Here is a 22,573-nt window from a genome sequence, read left to right on the forward strand (position 1 = left end):
ACTAAGAGCCACTAAGACCACTTAGTGCCTCAACAGAGGCACTAAGATATATGTGAGCTCCAAATTATTGCTCAGTGATTATCTTTAATTACTCCAACTTCAGATTTAATATAACTTAGACATATATTTTACTTAATATGTATGTATAACTTAATAGTACAGGAGTTGGCAACAGTAGATTTACAGTTGTGAGTACACAAAACACAAAGTTTAGTCTTGTATTATCATTTTCTAATTATTATAGTATTTATTTGTATCACAATTACAAACTTTTATTTGTCTACCCCTGAAAAATGAATGCAAATTAAATATTGCAAATATGGTTTAATATTATTACTTTTTTTAGCATATCAAATTATACATTTCTGCTGAGATTATAAACTACTGATTTTGAATGAGTACATGCTATGTTTCAAGGTTCTATTATCTTAGAAGAAATAACATAAAAAAATCATCACCGTAATTAGTTAGAATGTGAAAGTGTCAGACATTGAGATAGAATTTATTTTCTTTTAGAATTACCACTTAGATATTTGGACTAAGGGTTGCAAAGACTTAAAGCAGTATTTCCCAAACTGTGTTTTGAGGGCAGCAGTTCAAAGAGAAATTAATGTGTATTTCTAGAAAATGAGCTGTTAATACCTCCTTCTTATACAAATTAGACCTTAAATCTCAGAAAAGACCTACAGGGCAGTAGATTATCTTTTTATAATTTTGTTTTATAAAGTTTTTCTCAAGCTTATCTCTGCAGAGTGCATATTTGTTGAATATTCAGCATACCTGTTATAATCTCACACCAAGCTTAAAAACCTATGTCCTACTCACCACTGTTTTTGTAAATAAAGTCTTATTGCAATATAGTAATGCCCACTTGTTGCACTTCCATTACAATGGCAGAGTTTAGTAGATGCAACAGAGACTGTATGCCTGACAAAGCCTAAACACATTTATTTTCCATCCCTTTGTAGAAAAATGTTTTCCAGATTGATAGAAGAACAGAATATTCTGGTCATCAAATTGGAAAACACTGATTTATAGAAATGTATTAAAACTTTAAACTGAATCTTCTTGCAGATAATGATAAGTTAAATGTACATACCTACATAATATGGAATTCATTTTAACTATGTGAAATTCGCAATAATGGGATTCTGATTTCTAAAATTAAAGCATCCATTGATAAAGCTTTTATTTTAATATGTTAATTTATGTGAAATTTTAAAACATGATTTAGGAAGGAAAGAATATAAATATTCTTACAAATCTTATTTAAAGCCAAGGATAAAAACAATGCTTGATAGCCTTATGTTTCTTTTGATAAAATTATCTAGAGAAAATTCAAAATTTGTTGGTATCTCTCTTCCTGCTTTCCTTTTAGGAGACATTCCTGGTATAAATTTCTATATATGTAACTATTATGTCTTTTTTATTTTGACTTGGAGTACACCTTGCTCCTTCAGATTCAAAATGAACTGACCTAAGGTGTTACATTACAAATGTTAAAACCTAAGTTTAACTACTGGCTCAGTTGTTATCTAGCTGTTCAAACTGTAATCTCTGAATGTCAATTTTACATAAGGTATTAGAAATGAGGCTGAACTAAACTCTCTGAATTTTTTTCCAGGAAGAACTGAACCCCATCATTGTTACTCCACCAATACAAGCCATCGACCAGGACCGGGACATCCAGCCGCCATCAGATAGGCCGGGCATCCTCTTCTCCATCCTTGTTGGTTTGTGTCTGCTGATGTTTTACACCCTCTTACCACTCTGGAATCATGTAGGAAAAATAGTGTCTTAAAGCAGAGTAAACACCTTTAATAACAAAGGTTCTTTTTGGAAATTATTGTTATTTTTAAGTATAAATAAATTTTAAAATATTTTCTCTTCCTCAGAATTAGTTTCAGTGAAATATATAGAGAACAAATGGAAAAACTTTTGTTGAAGAAGCGAAACATAAATTAAAATAACAGTTTAATGTACACATTGATGTTTTTCTCAATATCATCTCATATAGAATTCTCAGAAAAAAATGGAAAAACTTACACTGTTTACTCTATCTGTATTCTTTCATTGGTGGATACAATTACATAACTCTGAATATATGCGACTGAATTAAATAAGGGTATTTAGAGCCATATGGGAGAAAGATCATAATTAGCCCAAGGACACACAATACATTATTCCCTTGGCTAATTTTTCCTTGAAAAATTTCATAGAAGCTGTCTGAATCTATCCTGGTGCATATACTGCTAATTATACCAAAAGCAAAAATGATGAGAACTTTATTATGCTACCCACATTGCTTTTTTTCCCACTCAAATTGATTTTGCTAAAATATGGATGTTGCTGCTTTGTTAGGATCTTAGTTTCTAGATTAAAAGATAAATCTGAGACAGATCATATATCTCTTAATAAAGAAGGAGTTGCTTTTGAAGTATGCTTGAAAATAACTGTTCAATGGAATTCAACATTGCCCTCAGCGTTTTCCTATTCCCATGCATCTGACCTATGTGTATACACACATACATAAAAACACTACCTTCAGGCATTAGACAGATTTCCAGTTGTGATGCTATCACCTGCTTAAAAATGCTATCTATAAAATAAATTCAAGTAATTCTGTCCCAAGCCTTTAGTCTCTAGAACTACACATGTATCATATGCCAGTTACTGAGATTAGACTATTAAATTTTTAAAAAAGCTTTTATGATCATAAGCATAAGTCTCTTTTATCTCTATAGGGGCCTTGGCATAGATAAATAGAAATAGGCATTTCCCATTTAAGACTTGAGAGTATGTCAATTACTGTGCTATATGCTGTAGATACGAATATGATAGTTAAATGTTCTAAGTTAGCATGAGGTAATTTATCAAAAGATAAATTAAAACATATAGTTTTAAGCAGTATAAATAAAGTATGAGCTGCATAACCATGTGAGGAGAGTGCTAACAACTTCTGAGAGAATTACTTAGAAAGTTAGGAAGGTTACTTTAGCAGAAAGACTGGGACTATCAGGAAATGCCAGACAAATGATCTAGATAGATAATACAGCATTTGTAGAGTCCAATGGGTGAAATTTAAAGCTAGTCTTGGGGAGGCATGTTACTCAGGGTTGCTTGCACCATTGGGAACAGAAGCAGAAAACACTCATCAGAATGTATGCAGTTCTCTGCTTTTTGGAGGGTGGGATTCTTTTTGCCAGCGCCTGGCTCCTGCAAACTGGGCGCAAGCAGCTCCAAGATGTGTACAGAGCTTCCTGCAAAGAGATTGAGGAGCGGGGATTGGGAAACTGCTACTGTGCTCAGAGCTGTGACTGACAGAACATTTTCACAATTGATTGACAACCTCTTCCCCAGGAGGTTTTAGATTTCCAGCATAGTTATACCGAGACAACTCTACCAACGTAATTGTTGCCTCAGTGAAGAGATGGGTTCCTGTTCCTGTCCCTGTTCCTTTACTGTCATCTTCCCAAAATCCCTCAATTCAATACCAATGTGATTTTGATAGATTATGCCAAATTCTCCATCAGAGGCTTTGTAACACTCTTTCACCAATGCCAGAAATGTGTGAAAGTGTGTGTTTTCTCACAGACTCACAAATAGAGTATGGTTTACAGCATGGAACATTGCTAATCTAACAGTAAGAAATGGAATTTCAGTGTAGTTTTAACTTGATTTTTTATTCTTATGTATAAATGTGAAGACCTTGGTTTATGGTCAAGACTCTTTTGCCTTTCTCTTCCTATGAACTCTGTTCATTTTCTAGCCCAAACCTGTTTTAAATGCATTGTTGATCCTTTTCTTAGCTAATTCTTTTCTGCTTTGTAAATCTATGTGTGTTAGGGATATGAACCTTTATCTCTGGTGTTAATTCCAACTATTTCTCCTAGTTTTTCACCTGTGATTTTATTTTGTTTATTGTGTTTTACCATATAATTTTGTAATGTCATCCAATTTATCTCCCTTTTTACTTGTTGCTTTTTTATTTTGAGCTATAGTTAGAAAAGATATACCCACCCCCACATGAGAATAGAATTCATCCATATTTTATCTATTACTAACACACTATTATTCATTGTACATAAATATTTTCTCCATTTGAAATTTGGTATATTTTATGAAGAATGGATATAATTTCATTATTTTTTGTTTGGCTCTCCTGTTAGGTAAATGCTCTTATTCAAAATTTCTTCTTACTGTTTTGAGTTGACTCTATTATCATATGCTAATTTTTCACACACAATATTGATTAATTCTGAATTTTTAAGTCTATTTCATTGCTATAATATATTTTTCTGTTTTCTTTTGGTTGTTGTTCATTTGTTCTTTGCTCACATAGGCAGGAGAATTTCTTTTCTTATCTCAAAGTTAAAGCAAAGGAATAGTAGCAGTTAACTCATTGTGGGTATGTTTGTATTCTGCAAACTGTATCTGAGTGCAACTCTTATGTTACATTGTTTCTTTGACCCTGAACAAGTTATTTAATATCTTAAAGCCCCCAAATCCCTCTGTAAATGGGAATAATTTACAGGTTTTTTTTAATTTTATGTTTGTTGATTTTCAGAGAGAGAAAGGGAGAGAAAGCCACATCAATTTGTTGTTCCACTTATTTATGCACTCATTGGTTGATTCTCTTATGTGTCCTGAGCAGATATTGAACCCAGAAACTTGGTGAATCAAGAGAATGCTCTAATCGACTGAACTACCTGGCCAGGGCCAGAGAGTTATTGATAATTTCTTATATAAAACATATAGAACAGAGTAGGCTTCAATAATTAGCAATGAAGTTATTTTATTCTTGTGGTTATTGTTTGACCAAATGCATAGACTCAATAGTTACATGATTTGATGTTTACATTTTCTTCATGTTGGGAAAAATAATGTAAATATTGTTCAATATACAAAGGTAGATGATACAATTGAAAGGAGTTTCTGCAAGAAGAAATATTTCAACTCACTAAAAGTTGACACTAAAGAAATATTATATCCAGATACTAAGAGTATCATGAAAATATTTTATGTAGTATTTAAAATACTTTTATTTAATATAATTGATGTATTTAGTTTGATACTTATCTTAGGGAAAATATTTGCCCAGCTGGAACAGAATATGTTCATTTCAATTTCCAGGCATCTTGATATTTGGTACAAATTACTAGTTATTGTTTATTTCAAGATATGTTGAAAGACCATGAAGACAATAATTAAGATTTATGCACTATTAAAATAAATTTTAGAGTTCAAAATTTGCTTTCTCAACACTTAATATTTCTTTGTATGTCATGAAGTTTCAAATAATTAAAGGGCTCTTTTAATAAAAGATATTTAGAAAATCATCCAAACATAACATATTTTTCATCCTCTTACTTATAAACTAATTAAGTATATACCACATTTGCATCTAATTTCCCTAGACTGCATAATTTTGAAATTTAATTTATTAATGAAATTGAAATTTTGTTCCTCAGTTAATGAAGGGAAATAGATATAGCAGATACACATATTACTCACTGTTCTCAATTATGTGCTGAAATCTCAATGTTTTCCAGGGACTCCTGAGGATTACCCACGGTTTTTCCATATGCATCCTAGGACTGCAGAACTTAGTCTCCTGGAGCCAGTAAACAGAGACTTTCACCAGAAATTTGATTTGGTTATTAAGGTAAATGAAACAGATTTCTTATTTTGTGTGTGTTTATAAAGTGCTAATCAAAGAAAGCTGTAGAAGCTACTGTAGGCACTTAAATATTTTTAAAAAATCAAAGTTAATTTGGACAGCAATTAGCCCATTGTTTTTATTTAAAAAGTAAAGTGTAGCAGTTTTAATACACTATTGCTTTTATTTAAAACTTTAACTTTATTTTATTGTTTTTATTTAAAACTGTAACTTTATTTTACAATGTGATTCCAATAGGGAATATTTTTATATGTACTAAATTCCCTAGTCAAATGTATATAATTTGACATTCTATACTTTATAACATTTTCTAGCACTAAATTTTCTACTAAAAGGAATTAATTTTATTAATAAAAACTTATCCAATGAATATGCTTAAAATGTGCATAGATTTATATTTTTATTTTAATATTTTATTTTTATATGTTTCTTAACATAAAAGGAAAGATCTCACTTGTATAGAAATTATTTAATACATGTCTCATTTTTTTAAATGTTGATAAATGATCCTAGACTAAAAACATTTTTAAAGCTTGGGAAATCCATTTGACATTATAATTTTGGTATAATAATATCTAATTTTATAATAATAGAATCATTTGAAAGGTACTATGGAAACTCAGATGATTTGTTGATTAATTTGGATAGACTTCATTAATATGGTAAGATTTGTGCTGGGCAGAAAAAGAAGAGTAGAAATTTACCAAGTAGAAATGGCGGATGGAAGCAGGGCATTCTAAGTAAATGAAGAGACATATAAAATGAAACAGTAAGTCTACTGTGTTATATAATTTTTTCATATCTATCTATCTATCTATCCATATAAAGGCTATAGAAATTCAGTCTTATGGAATTTTTCAAATTTAAAATTGGTAAAGGAAAAGGAAGTGAGATAAGGAAGCTTACTGAGCATGGACTTTGTACAAGGTGTTTTATGTACATTTTTCACTGAATTATAACCATAACTGTAGTAGTATGCTAATTAGTACAAATGTGGAAACTAAAGCCCGGAGAGGGTAAGTGATTGGCATAGAGTTACATCAATAATAGGCAGCAGAATTACGATTCAAATTTAGGTTTATCTAGTTTTTTTACCTCCCTAAAGTGCAGTTACTTAGAAATGGGTGTCTGGCTTAACTGTCAATGAAACTACAAACAATAATATGTAGAAACATATTTAATTTCACATCTAATTAAGGCATACTATTTAGGACCCAATTATATTATTATCCATACTAGATCCTTTTTTATATTATGGTCCTTTGTCCTTAAAATATATAGTCTAGAATGGAAAAGGTCATATAAGCCAATAAATCAAATACAACAAACACAGCAACTGCTAACAGGAAGAAACATGAGTGCTGATGAAGTGCAGAGTAGGTATGTTTAAATTAATCTGAGGACTCAGAAAGTTTGCTGGAGATTACTCCGAGCTAAATTTTCTGTATTGGAAGGGTTTACCCAATGAGTAAAAGTAGAAAATATGTCTGAACATCAGGAAGAGCAGAACTACAAGCATAGAGGCATGATGTAGCAGGCTACAAGCAGTTAACAGGGAAATGAGGTATGGAGCTGGACAATGGGGCGAGCCTTCTGTGCCACTGCGGTTTCCTTGGATTTAATTCAGTAGGGTTTTGAGAGTCATTTAACAAAGACTTCTTTTACCATTTGTGTATAATGGCCATGCATAAGAGTCATCTTCTTACATTGACTACATTATTTTTATCATAGGACCCTATAAAACTCAAAAATGTATATCCATTGTCTGCTGTCTGTCTACCTGGAACCCTGCTGTGCTGCTCTCTGGGGGAATTAAGAAACTTGACAAAGCACTGTTTCCAAACTAACTCATATAAAACCTGAAATCAATTCTTTTTCTCCATTATCAAAGTCAGTGGTCTTAGTTTACCCAGTTACATTAAAACCCAGTCCATCAATTATAGAAACAAACCTCAATTAGAATAAAATGCAGGTATTTTTTAATTTTATATTAATACCTTGTATTTTAATGAAATTTTTAACATATTTTATTAGTTAAAATTACTGTTTTGTGTGCAATCAAGAGGATAATAAGCAAAGGTATCAGTCTATAAGAATAATAATGTGCCCCCTGCTTGAATAATAGCTGAATATTGTGGTTTTGCATAGAGGTCCACTGAATCACTACAATATGGGAGTTCTCTCCTATAGTAAGACTTTTACATTCTTCCTTTTTCCTTATTTTAATAATGCTTCATTTTTCATTGACCATAAAAGTTTTTATTAGATTTGATCCCAATTTCTGTATCAGAAGCTAAGGTATAATAAAATAAAATGAAGTATCTTTTCCTAGGCTTTGAAGAAGAATTCTGCTTCAAAAAGCTGTATGTTCATTTAAGTGCTGGTGATGGTGATGAATTAGCGATTTAGCATCTTCACTTTATCACTTTCTGCCAGTGATTTATTCAGTGTTCTGACAAAGTGTAAAGGTGAAACTGGAAGGACACGATGGAGTAGTTCTCTAACCTTAGAATACGAAAGGAGTAAAACATGTCAGTTAAAAGAGGAAAGGATGTTCCAGATCAAATCATTATTCCAAATTTTATGTAATAGTAATAATTTAATCATACTTTAAGATAAAATGCATATTTTAAATAAGAATATTATATTTGGTTTGCCCCATTCAGTTCATATGTATGCCTTTTGTCCTTGCATAATTATTCATAATACCTCTTTCACTCTCAAAATGCCCTAGTTTGTATAAAATGTTATGTGATCACCATAGTTATAAAACAACAAAACATCTATGATACAAAAATATGAAACCACATTTTATTTTTTATTTATTTATTTTTTAAACAATATTCTTTTTTTAAGATTTTATTCATTTATTTTTAGAGAGGGAAGGGAGGGAGAAAGAGAGAGAGAGAGAGAAACATCAATGTGCAGTTGCTGGGAGTTATGGACTGCAACCCAGGCATGTGCCCTTGCTGGGAATCGAACCTGCGACACTTTGGTTCACAGCCCGCACTCAGTCAGTCCACTGAGCTACGCCAGCCAGGGCATAAAACCACATTTTAGATTCTAGATGATAATGAGATCAGGCATGGTGTTGATAACAAAGCCTGTAAAATTCACATTCATTATTATAAGTGTACCATTCCTAAAACATGTTATTAGTTGGTATTCTAATACTCTAAGCACTTAATAGAAAGATTAAATGGATACATTATTAATAATTCACTGCCAGTTGCTCAAACACAATTGTTTTTTTTTATCTGAATCTGATAAATAACTAGTAGCAAGGGTCACAATAGTATCACAAACATCACTGTATCATAGTCTCTCTGATTTGCATGTTGTTACTGATTGACCTACTCATACTATCTATCTGGCTACCCTTGAACTTCTTTTCCTTCCACATTATGGACATGCTAATCATAAACTCTCATCAGTCACCCTGCCAGCTTTCTGTTCCAGCTGTATTGGACCACTTGCAGTGCCCTAAACTCATCATGCTCTTTCTAGGCTCCAGGCATTTACAGATGCTGTCTCTCTTCCTGAGTCATTTCTCCCTTTAACAACACTAATTCACACTGATGTTTCGTTGCTGCTGTAGATGCTAAGATGACACTGCCTCTGGAAAGGCATGGCAGTTAGTTAGAAGCTCCTGTTTACATTTCTGCATATCCCTATTGTGGCTCTGGTCACTCTATGTTGAATTTACTCTTTTATTTTCTCCTGACTTTTATAGGAGGGCAGATTATAATATATTTCTTTACTTTGTGGCCTAACCCCTATTTGTTGTAATTGGTTTCTTCCTGGTACAGTAAATCTTTTATGGTTGCTGGAATTGAGTCCCTAAAACTTCACTGTATTTAAATACACGTTAAGACACAGTTTACGGCCATTTATGAGTGCATGTTAATAAAATCTTCTTTCTCCAAAGATTAGATACCTTTTTGACACAAAATTGAGCCACAGAATTGAAACTGGTGAGCCTAAATAGCAGTGCTGAAGTGCCAGTGTCCCTGGCAAGTCTCTTTGCTTCAGTGATTCGGGTGTCAGAGGACAGCAGCATCTGAGGACGAGTGAGGCCTGGGAGAATAGCTACTGTAACCACACATGGGAACCTCTGATGCCACAGTGCAAGAAAATGTTTAGCTTCTCTTTGAATAATGATCTCAATTAAACTTTACACCATGAGGATTCAATGGAAAACTTTTTAAAGCAAATGGCATTTGCTAGTTTCCAATTTGCCAAATTCTTTCTGACAGCTTATTAGGTGCCTGACATTTTGCTTGGTGTTAAGGAGACATAAATGTATGAAAGCTCTGCCCTCGAGGGAATCACAAATATGGAAATTTTGCTTTCAGACTCACTTTTCTTCTGATTTCCACATTCATACTTCCAGTCATGGGCTGTATATCTACTCCTACCATTATACAATTGTGTGAAATTAAGAATGTAGTAAACTACACAGATCCATTTAAAACCTCTTTCTTTCCATTGATAATATAATAACCAGCCACTCACCCATGTTTGAAGCTCCCAGTTCCTCTTAGGACTTTACTTGCCCCCATATGTCCCCATCCAGGTACTTTTCAAATCCTATCTAATTCCTCTGGAATGTATTCTTGAATGTATTCCTAATTCTCCATGCTCACTGCAGCTCTGGAGTTCCTATCCTCACAGCCCATCATCTCACACACATCTCTCAAACCTTAACCTCTTTTCCTTGCATCTCAGCTCTCCCCAAATTACTAGTAGAGTATTGCTAAAACAAAACAAAAATAGACCATGCTGTTCTGTAGTGTCTTCAGGTTAGCTGACAATGTGCCCCCTTCATGAATTTCCAGCAGAGAACTTTGTCTATTGAGAAAGATCATGCATGTCAGGAACAGACAGACAGACTAGCAGGTCACAGATCATCAGTCACCACTTCTAAAATAGAAAGGATGGCGTCTTTCATGAAAATGAAAGAACTATCAAAATTAATTAACTCTGTTAAGGAGGTTGTGAAGTATAAGCTCCTATTCTTTCTGCTGTCATGTGAGTATTAACAGTTTATCAAAAAAGAGAAATAAAGTAGAGGAAAGAAAAGTATGGAATAGTCCTTTGGGGAAAGATTGAATAGGAGCCTTCAGTGAGCCATTGTTAGGAGAAGAAAAAATATCAGAGCTGAAGTTGCCTAGCCACAGGAAGCAAGCCAAATGCTATGGATGACACACTTTCATAATTCTGGAACTATGCTAGCCATGGACTCCTCTCCCAATTCTTATGGATTTCTGTTGAAAGAATGAAGCACTCATGTACCTTACATCCCAGTTCAGCGGGTCAGTAAAGATAATCTCACTTCTGTTCCAGCAGGAAAATCTGTAAGGTGACAAAGAGAGAAATTCCTTTACACATATTAGAGAACATTATCCCACAGAAATGTCAGGCATTATTTCTTACTGGTACTGAAATAGAAATACTTCTGTGTATTTCTGAATGAATCACACTTTTGGAAATCCATTGACACATTTGATACATTTGCCAAATGTTCATCTTTTATTTTAATTTTATGTTCTATTTTTTAAAAAATGTCAAATTTCCACATAAAATGTTATTTTATCCTCCCAAAGAACATTATATCCTTTTTATTTCATCCTTATTGTCCACTAAAAATCCTAAGTACAAGGTTGAATTAATTGCCTATGATGCCAATTATGGAAATTAATAAAAGGGAAGAATGTTTAGTGTCCTCTTGTCTCATGCAGTTATTCATCCAGCTGGGTCAGTCAGGACAGAAATAGAATATAGCCATTGAATACAGTGTATGTCCAAATTTGCAAGCTGACAAAAGGCACACAGAGGTGATATTTTACTTGACCTCTTTCCTTCCACAAAAGGTGACTACAATTACTTGGAAGAAGAAAAGCAATTTATCCATTCTCGTCACAGTACCTTGATTTTGGTAACACCCTCTTGTCTGCAAAGGTCATTGTCAGAGTACAACTGCAAGTACAGTACAACGTTCAAATGAAAGTCACTTTCTGACAGCCCTTGACATATCTTCCCACGACACACCCCTTCACACACTTAAACTATCTTAGCCCTTCTACAAGGTTGTTGCCAAATAATCTTTCTTCATAAACTTCTGGGTTGGTGCATATAATTCTAAAAATAAAAGGATGTATATAAAAACTTGAGAGCTAAATAGGGCTAATCATTATTATTTTTCTCAAGAACAGCCTGGTACATAGGGGTAACAAACTTTCACTAATTGCCAGTCTCTGACAAGTAACCCACTTAAAATCTATTTTTATATGATGGTTTATTGAAATTAAAATATTCTAGGATGGAGTATTCCCATTGGCCAATTCACATAAGGTACTTGAATGGGTTTTCTCCTAGTTGAGAAAACAGTGAGGAAATGGATCAACCCAATATTGGCCTTTGCTGGATGGGGAGGCAAAAGGCAAGGCAAAATAAGGGGGATAGAACATGATTAAGATGTTATTCATTCACTTTTAGAGAGAGGGGAATGGAGGGAAAAAGGGAAGGAGAGAAATGTTGATTGGCTTCCTCTTGCTCACCACCAACTGGGGACCTGGCCCACAATCCAGACATGTGCCCTGACTGGGAATCAAACTGGCAACCTTTAGGTTTTTGGGACAATGCCCAACCCACTGAGCTACACCTAAAACATGATTAAAATCATTCCAGAAAAGAAAGTTACTACTTCATCATTATCACATTTTGTCTCTGATTTGCCTTACCATTTGTAGCCAAGATGATCCCCATATTTAAAACATTAGCCAAATAGTCCAATGTGGTTATGACTAGACACACTTTTGAATTTGTGATCCTCCCCAAGTGATTGAGTTGTTTTTTTTTTTAAATCATTCAAAATTGCATCAGTCATTGTAATGCCAGGTCCTGCCTCAAACTCTAAGTAAAGAAAACTATTTTTATTATTAAAAGGTATATTCATGTTTTCATTGTAATAAATTATAAATAGAATGGACATATTCTTCAAGTAAAAATAAAATATACTTCAGTTGATTAAAAATATTATCTAGGTGAAAAGTATGTCAATATTATTTTATTGTCATATCATACATGCTATTTTTGGAATTTGTTGTCTATATTTCTGTCTAGTGAAAATGTTTTTTCTTTTTTGTCAAACAAATCTATTCCTTTCCCACCAAGAATATATTCTATTACTATATTTATGACATTATAAAAAATTCAGTTGTATTATATTCAAAATAGTTTATTTTACCTGATAATTATTGGATATTTTTGTGTTTTGTAAGTTCTCATATTTTAAAAACTTTCATAAATAAGTTTTCTGTCAATAAGTTATGCATTCTTGAATTTTTAGAGTATGGAAGTTTAAATAAAGGAAGTTCCTCTTGGTCTTATGGAAATATAATTTTATTAAGAAAGGTCAAGAAGCAATGAGCACACTTACTTTTAATTACTAATTAATTGGTAATAGTAATATGATCTTTGACCCAGGGAAACACACTTCCCACAGCCTCTCTCCCTAAGATATTCCTAGAGAAAAACCGATGATTATAGAAAAGAAGGTGACCTATTGCCAGTTATTGGACCTTTGACCCCCCAAATCTTTGCAGAGCTTAGTGAACTAAGCAGGATACTACCAAGAAGTCTTTCATATGAGGTTCCTACACTTTCATTTCCAACTTTTAGGTCCAGCTGAAATTTGAAACTTTGCCTAAAGGTGAAAAACAGTAACAATCATTTGTATTCAAGGCTAGAGCAGAGTTGATCTGGGCAGCTCAACCTAGGCTATTTTTAGTATAATGACTTCCTTCAGCCTGAATGAAAGATGCCAAAAGCCAGACCCAACTGATCCAGTAATGACTGTTGATTGAACAAATTGGGGTCATGTGAAGTGCTTGCTTTTGAAAAGCAGATTGCACAGCCCCCACTGAATCAAGATGCCCACCTGTTTTTCAGGGTGCCAAAGTGTGAGCTAATCTAGGTAAAAAATTATTTGGGAACCTGATAAGGCAGGATAAAATTTAAATAATTAAGGAAATTGACAAACAAATACTCATCAGAAAGCTTGATTGAGCCCTAACTAGTGTGGCTCAGTGGATTGGGCATGGTCCCATAAGCAGAAGGGTCACTGGTTCAATTGCTGGTCAAGGCAAATGCCTGGGTTTTGGGCCACGTCCCCCATTGGACATGTGTGAGAGGCAACCACATGACGTTTCTCTTGCACATCTATGTTTTCCTACCTCTCTTTCTTCCTTCCTACCTGTCTCTTTAAAATTAAATACATAAAATATTTTAAAACATTTTTTTAAAAAGCAAAATTATGTTTTTACATTTAGAGAGGCAAAATAGCAGAGGAGTTAAGAGTATGAACTTTAGAGACAGACTCCTGGTTAGCACCTCTGAAAAACCTAAAATAGGACAAACCATGTAGTAGTAAACCAAAAATATTAGTCATATTAACAACAAACTAATGTTCAGACAGAGCTTTCATGTGGTATTTTTAAAGATACAGGGATTAGATTGTTTCCATAGGACTAATTCAATTTTATTTCTCTTTTCAGTGGATCACTTTGTTTTCACCATGAAAATAATATATTTTTCCTGGCTACTTTGTTTTCAGCATGCAAATAATATATTTTTCATGGCTTCACAGTTAGCAGTAAAAATTAAAAATATAAGAGCTGAATGTAAAATATAAGCTTCTTTTGTTGTTATAGAATGTTTTTTGTTTTCCCCTCACCATTGGTAAACTGTATTTGTATGTGTGTATTGGTGGAGGGAGACAAGTTATAAATTTTGTTACTTTTCATAGCATTATTAGTATGTCCAGGATGTGAGATAATGGTTTTTACACAAGATACAAAATAAAGGGAGAGAGGAAACTCATGTTCAGAATAACCTGTGTGTATGAATTGCTCCTGCTTTAATCAGATCAAGGGCATTAGGTTGGAACTTCATGTGAACCAAGTAATGGCTTTACATTCACTATAGAAATGATGTTTACTAATCATTTCTTATCCTATAGAGTGGCTATATGCAAAACCCTTTTGTATGTTGCAGAGGGAACTCCTAGAAGAACATCCATGGCTCAGCACACATTAATCACAACCACTGGATGTAGAAAGAGCTTACCATACTAAGGATATCAGGAGCACATATGGTTATGTGTGAAGAAGAATGAATAATTCTAGAAAAGGCCGCACATTATTTCAGTATGTTTGTCCTTAGTGCAGAGCTCATATACATTTAGTACATTGTTTGCACCACTTTGGCAATCTGTTGCAAAATGGAATTTAAATGAATGAAGTAAATTATAAAACCTTACAATGGAAAACTAATATACTGAAATAGAGTTACCAGAATACTAAGAAACAAAGACTAGTTTTTTTATCAATGCTTCATATAACATTATCTCACAAAGTGCTTATTAATTACCATAATTTAAAATTAGTGATTTGCACAAGTAATATTTCAAAATATCTTCAATATTAATAATAGTATGATGTAAAAATATATATTGTGATTTTTCTTGGTACATTGTCACCAGTACCTTTGCAAACATCACTGTGATCTGTTACCTACCCTGTTAATTGGTGAAAATGCTTAATTACAGTGAGAAGAAAATTCAAAATTACGTTCTCAAGACCTAGTTCTTGCCTCTGAATTGAATAATAAGAGATATCTCTCTGAACCAGCTATAAACTTTCATGGCCAGAAAATGTCAATATGCCATTTAGGAAAGCACTCCAGGATTTAATATGAAGCATTTTACTTTCACATCTAGTTAATTTCAAATTACAACTATCATAAAATAGGGAAAGTATCAGTAAAAATTTATAACAGTAAATTTATATACTACTGAATTATGTCAATGATTTCTCCTGAAGTTTGAAGTCAGCTGTGATGAATACTTTTCTTAAATACATTTTTTTAAGAAACAGAAAATCACACATTGGTGTTTCCCCATTTACATCATGATCATATGGAGATATCCTAAGAAAATTGATTGGAACTATAAATTGTAATCATTGTTTTAAAAATAAACAGAAAATAACCAAGAAAATAAACACTATTCTAATACATATTACCTCTACTTGAATGACATATTTCTTGTTAAATCTATTTGAAATTCTATAGATACTAAAAAATATTTCATTGAAATTATCTCTGTTCCTTATGTGATGCTTTTAAGAACTCCTAAAATATAGCCTAAATCTATTAATTTTATATAGAATTATGAATTATTTGGGGATTTAATCATTAGTGTGGCATGAGAAGACATGGAAGAGACAAAAATAAGTTTAATACTTTAGTTGAGTGATGAATCTTTTCTATTATTTAACTGTTTTATTAACAATTCACTCAAATATATTCCCTTATCAATTTTCTGTCTAACTGTATTTAAGCAGTTATCTCTTCAAAAATATGTAGTGTGGACTATAATAATTGACTGCAGTTATTATTGCTATTTTTTAAAAATTATACATTGATTTTGAATACAGGACACCAAAAAAATTGATGAAACCACTTTCTTATTTATGGTTTCTAAGCCCCTCTAATGTTAAAACATTCCTTCTTCCTGTGATGATATCAGTTCAAAAGGGATCCTCTATAGATAGTATCAAAAATGATGCTCAGAAAGATCCCAAAATGTAGAATGTTCATACCTTTTTACATTCTTTTCTAGGCTGAACAGGACAATGGCCATCCTCTTCCTGCCTTTGCCAGTCTACATATTGAAATACTGGATGAAAACAACCAGGCCCCCTATTTCACAATGCCCAGCTATCAAGGCTATATCCTGGAATCAGCCCCAGTGGGGGCAACCATTTCTGAAAGTGTCAATTTGACCACCCCTCTAAGAATTGTGATTCTGGACAAGGACATAGAAGATGTAAGTTAAATGTAAACTTTGCTCATTTTGTTAATGCATCTCTTGTTATACTTAATGTCAATAGGAAATATTATAAAAACATAGTTACATAAACTATGGGATAGAGAAAAAGTGTAAATGACAGTATTAGTTTTATCATTTAACTCTATATCAAGGATAATATTTGAAAAGTATGTTAAATTTGAATTCAGCAGCTGTTTTTTTCTTGGTTTATAAATATTCCATAGAAGGTAGAAAATCTGTTTCTTTTGAAGTTTGCTAAATTATCAGGGCATTCATTTATTAATATGGGTTAAAACTGTTCAATTAATATGGGATAAAATTTTCTAACCAGGAAACATAATTGAACTATGCAATGAGTATAAAGAATCATCCTGGCAGCTCTGGATGCAATTCGGGGGACTTCCCTGACAGTACACTACAGAAAAAGCATTCAGGGACAGCTGACTCGCTTACACTTCTGTCAGTGGCTATGTTGATGCTAACTCTCCTCCACTCCACCCATCATTGTCCTGTGTTTCTCTGGTACTGACACTAGCCACACAAGAGGGAAATGGGGCTGACTGGCTAGATCACAGTATTTTTCTTCCTTAGCCAGAGTAAGTGTCATGAATAGTAGACAGAAAATCTATACCAGGCCAGTCAGAGTCCTCCCAAGAAATGGAAGAAAAAAAAAAAAAAATGGAGCTGGAAGACTTTAGCATCATGCATTAAAGAAGTGGAAATGAATCTGAAGCCATTGTAGCCAAGTTTGCTGACATGGAGAAAATCCATTATCAGTGGAAAGAATGAAGCCAGTCAGATACAGAGAAGAATCCTGTGGGGTTCCTGGTTTGTTTGTCTTTATTATGGTTTTCCCAAAGCTATACCAATTCTAAAAATTTTTCCTTTGATTCTGTGACCACTACAGCATTTTCCAACATATGTTTTCTAAGAAAAATGTATTGTAAGTTTGATTTCTATCACATGCAATGCAAGAATGTCCTGATCAGTAATTTCTCCCTCTCTAATAGCATTGTCCAATAGAATTTTTGTGATGATGATTTTTTTTAAGAGAGACAGGGGAAGGAAAAAGAAGGGGAGATAAACATCAATGTGAGAGACACATTGATTGGTTACCTCTCACATACTCCCAACCAGGGACCAGGCCTGCAACCAGGCTTGTGCACTGACGGGGGGAATAGAACAGGCAATGTTTTGCTTTGTGTGATGATGTCCAACCAACTGAGCTACACCAGTAAGGGCAATGAAAATGTTCTGTAGCTCCACTATTCAATATGGTAGCATATGTGGCTAGGGAACACTTGAAATATTACTAGGCTGAAACCATAATTTTAACATTTTGTTTAATTTGAATTAATTTAAATTCAAATAATCACACATCACTAATTGGGCAGCACAGCTATAGAATGTCCCTGGGATCTCATTACATGGAGCTTTATCATCAGTTTAATTAAGACTATACTACCAGATTCTTTTCTCCTTCTAGAAAAATAAAGGTTAAAATTGTGTTCTAAGGGACTTTGTAAAGGACAGCAAGGTGTTGCTGAGGGGAGTGAGGGGAACCCCTGGATCTAAAACCTTTGGAAAACACTACCTAGAATTCTACTCATGGAGATTTAATGCCAATTAACCTCTTAAATGTTCTGAGCTGTTTCCAAGGGGTGGGGCAACACGCTGTGTTCCTTAGGAGTTTGTACTGTAGAGTTAGTCAGCCTGGGGTCTGATGCTTGGTTTTACCATGTGATAGCTGTGTGATGCTGTGAGATTCATAGTCACCAGTTGCCCCCATTTCATTCCATCATCTGGGATCCAAAAGGTATATAGTTGTGATCCCTGCTTCCTTGGCCTGTCCCTGCATCTGGGGCTGGTGGGAATAGGCTTAGAGAGAAAATTTTCCTTAGATGATGCCATATATTGGGATAGTGGCATGATTAATATGTTGTGTAAAAAATGTCAAGTACTTAAATAATGTGTATCTGGCCCTTTGCTTATTCTTTAAGCCCATCATTTTTCTAAAATTATCTATAGTGAATGATTTTCATTTGGTTCCCAGAAAGTGAACAAATATATCTAATTCCAAAATGACAAAGGTTTCTATATCATATATAGCTTCTATATATCTGTAATTTAAATAAGTTCATAGAATTAGAATACCTAACATCTACATAAAATTTCTAATGACATTGAATTAACTGTTTCATAATATGGCATATTCTTTGGTTGGAAAACTAATTCTTAGTGCTTCATACTGAATTAAAAACAGCCTTCTTGTAACTCATCCATTATTCCTCATATTTCTCATTTGATAGCACACAGAATAAATCTACAAAATGGTCACTAATATGTTTAAAGATGGGTTTATGTCCTTCTTAATCATCTCTTTTTCCAGGTCAAGCACTCTTTTTAAAAATAAAATATGGTTATTATGAGGTTATTTGAAGATCTAAATTAACAACAACAACAAGAAAACCCAAGGCCCTTTTCAGTCACAGGCAAGAATTTTACTATATGGTAAATTTTTGCTGATCTTCAGTCAGAATTAGTGAAACTAATCAGAACAGAGACAACAGAGTTAAGAATATAGACAGAGGCCATTCACCTCAAGGGGGTGTGAGCAACAGAAACAGAGGATAAGCACCTGGCACAAAAAGAGAAGCTTTCACGATAGGAGGTGGCTCTCCTAAGCGGCTTCCAGAGCAGCCACAACTGAAAGGCAAATGTCAAGAAGAGGTCAGACTTGGATTTATTGGTCTAAAACTCAAGTGGTGTTCCTTCTTTCAAATCGGTGGGAAACAAGACAAAGTTTTAAGAAATAGTAGCAGGAATTAATTAGTTGTGTAATCAACAATAAATAATTTGAATCAGAAGGAATAGAAGGATCACAGAGAAACTGAAAAGAAGTAAACAAATTATATTTACTAATGTTCCTTTTCTACAGATTTATAAACATATACATGTGGAACATATATATGAATTATATGTTGTATAATTCTTCTTAGTTTCAAAATAGTTTAGATTATAGATAGAATAGGAAAGGGTCAAGATTTTTTAAGAGTCATGTCTGAGATGACCAGGTTTTCAGTAGCAGAATCACTAAAAATTGAATATTTAATTCTTGTTATAAAAATATAACAAAGGATAATAATCGACAGATATTGCACATTGACTTTTAGGAAGGCACTGATTCACTTAAAATTTCGTATCAATTCACATCCCTGTATATAGTGTTATTACTTTAAAATAAAGGTATCTTTGAAATGTAATATAATACAGTCTTAAAGATATAATACATTTTTATGTTTTATGAAGATTGTCACACTATCATGTATGTTATATCTGAATACTAAGGAATAAAGTATTCCCTGTAAAAATATTGTTAGTTTAAATATACTAGAAAAAAATGTTTTTGTATGGCATACAGCATATCTGTGTTTCTGGTCATTGATATTCACATTTTTTATTTCATGTTTAATTTGCACATAGGTCCCACCTGGTGGAGTTCCTGTAGGTACTAGGTTTTGATTTTGTCTTTGTTCTTTTGTTAATTGCTGTGGTTTGATTCTGTGTTCTTGTTCTATTCTACTAAAACAAGTAGGCAACTACTCATTCTCATTCATAAAGATGTCTACAACTACTTTAAATATATATGTATATAAGTATACATTAAATTGTTTACATTATATTATTGGTTATAGTAGTATGAAATTTTATAGAATCCAAATTGCATGTAACTTAAGGATTAATTATTAAATATTCTTTTAGTTCTTGACAAACATTGATAATTCATCACTGCATTCTTTCTGAACAATTCTAAGCTTGAGGTGAATCCTTTTGAATAAGGTACTTCAGACAATCACTATCAACTGATACAAATTGGCGTATAAAATTAACTTTTTGTCATTTGGTATTATGCTTTGTAATTTGTGTGCACATAAGTATGCATACATATATATGTGTATATGTACACATTTCTGTGTTGTATGTGCATATATATGAGGATGCATTTAATATTGTGTGTTTGATATTTTGATTTCCACTTGAAAACAAAAATTGATTTTAAATGCATTAGACTATTCATATTTAAACATATTTTTTCTACTCTATATGGTGAAATTTAAAAACTTTACATTCAAATCTTTGTTTACCTTTGATTTTGTATATTTGTTTTGTATTCATATTTTTTGTGCTGTGAGTGAATATGACTTTATTTTACCTTCCAGAAAATAATACACAAATCAATGATATAATATGTAATGTTTTGGTTTATAGTGAATGTATAGTTTAGAGTAAAATGGTATTACCTTATGTCAGGGAGAAAAGGAATATTTATTAATCAGTTTTCTGTATACAAATTGATTTAGAAAACTAACACTTATTTTCAGTAAATTTATAGACACAAGACTACATAAAATTTACTGTCCCTATTATAATGTTAAGCCAAAGCATTATCTGTCCCATATGTCATAAATTTCATACTTAAAACTAGTATTGTCCTTATAAAGAAACCTAAAATATTAATTTTGAATAGTAATTGGCTGAACATTTCCCATTCTGCCTTCTTAAATTCTGGTACTACAAGAAATTCACAGGTATCCACCAGTAGCATCAATGTATACAATATGGATATAAAAGGTTACTATTTTACCTATTCATAAACTTTGAAAGTTGTATTTTAATCAGAGATTAACTATGCAGAACATATTAGAATGTACTAAATATGTAATGTACAATATTAGCTTTATGTTTTATGTTATCTTTACATAAAACAAATAAGCTACTCTTCTTGGAAATGCTACTTTTGTCTCTAGCTAGTTATTATAAAGAGTTCAAGAAACTTAGACAATTAAATTATCAAGCCTTTACTCTTTCTGGTTATCAATTATGAGAGAGCCTTTTTATAGAGCCCTGGTGTTTATATCACTTTCAGAAGGGAAACATTTGACAAAGGAAATCTGTGACTTTCATAAGTTGGTAAAATGAATGGTGTTTTCGCAAAACCATGTCAAACTATAGTTGTACATATATGTTGGTTCACAACTCACCACACTGCAGCATTGCATTATCATACTGGACATTAAAAAATGCTTAAAACATATGCTATGCATATGAATATATCTAACAAATTTACTAACAGAGGCTACAGTTGAATGGGAGAAAATAAATTGAGAAAGGATTAGTCATAAAGTAGAGAATGGCTGAAGGATTTGAATAAAGAGAAAGAAGTAAGTATTGGTAAAAAAAGTCACAGATCAAAACTTAACTTGTGTTAATCATAGTGTACGGGGATGAGTAAAGGCAGCTGTGTTCCTCAGATGATTGTTGGATGTGCAGAGAGCTGGGAAAAAAATCCTATGAATTTGAAAATATAACAATTCCTAAAATCAAGCATACATACTAAGAAAGGGCACTCATACTTATTTAGTTTTTATTAACTGAAACTGCATGCTAACACTTCTGATCATTTAAAAATAATTAAATTTTATATAATTAATGTACAACAAAAGAATCTTCAAAATGTGATTCAAAATACATTTATTTGTAAATATTATACAATTTTATTTTCTAAATAAATAATTTAACTTTTTATTAATCAAAATACCCCATGTTCTAACTATGCTGAGCAATTTGAACAATGACAAAGAAATAAAAACAATGAAATGCCTATTTGAAAATATCAGTGTAAATCTTCTTGACATTTTATATTTCTTTTTGTTAGTATTTATTTGTTTATTTATTTATTTATTTTTAGAGAGAAGGGAAGGGAGGGAGAAAGAGAGGGAGAGAAACATCAATGTATGGTTGTCTTTTATGCATCCCTTACTGGAGAACTGGCCTGCATCCCAGGCACGTGCCCTGACTGGGAATTGAACCAGCAACACTTTGGTTTGCAGGCCCGTGCTGAGTCTACTGAGCCACACCGGCCAGGGCCATATTTTTTTTTAACAATTTTGATTATTCTATAACTAGGCCAATAGAAATTTTATGTATTATTAGCTTTT

The 22,573-nt window shown here is 32.7% G+C and overlaps 1 protein-coding gene across 2 annotated transcripts in view; it reads left to right on the forward strand.

Annotated features, from left to right (window-relative positions):
- The window catches only part of PCDH15 (protocadherin related 15), a 775,879-nt gene that overhangs the window by 451,726 nt on the left and 301,580 nt on the right, over positions 1-22,573 (forward strand). For both annotated transcript variants that reach the window (XM_036026943.1, XM_036026942.1), the window contains exons 10-12: positions 1,625-1,733; positions 5,553-5,665; positions 16,365-16,571. In XM_036026943.1, coding sequence (XP_035882836.1) covers positions 1,625-1,733; positions 5,553-5,665; positions 16,365-16,571 — 429 coding nt within the window. The remainder of the gene's footprint in view (positions 1-1,624; positions 1,734-5,552; positions 5,666-16,364; positions 16,572-22,573) is intronic.

This window comes from Phyllostomus discolor, chromosome 5 (genome assembly GCF_004126475.2).
Source record: "Phyllostomus discolor isolate MPI-MPIP mPhyDis1 chromosome 5, mPhyDis1.pri.v3, whole genome shotgun sequence".
In the NCBI taxonomy this organism is placed as follows: domain Eukaryota; kingdom Metazoa; phylum Chordata; class Mammalia; order Chiroptera; family Phyllostomidae; genus Phyllostomus; species Phyllostomus discolor.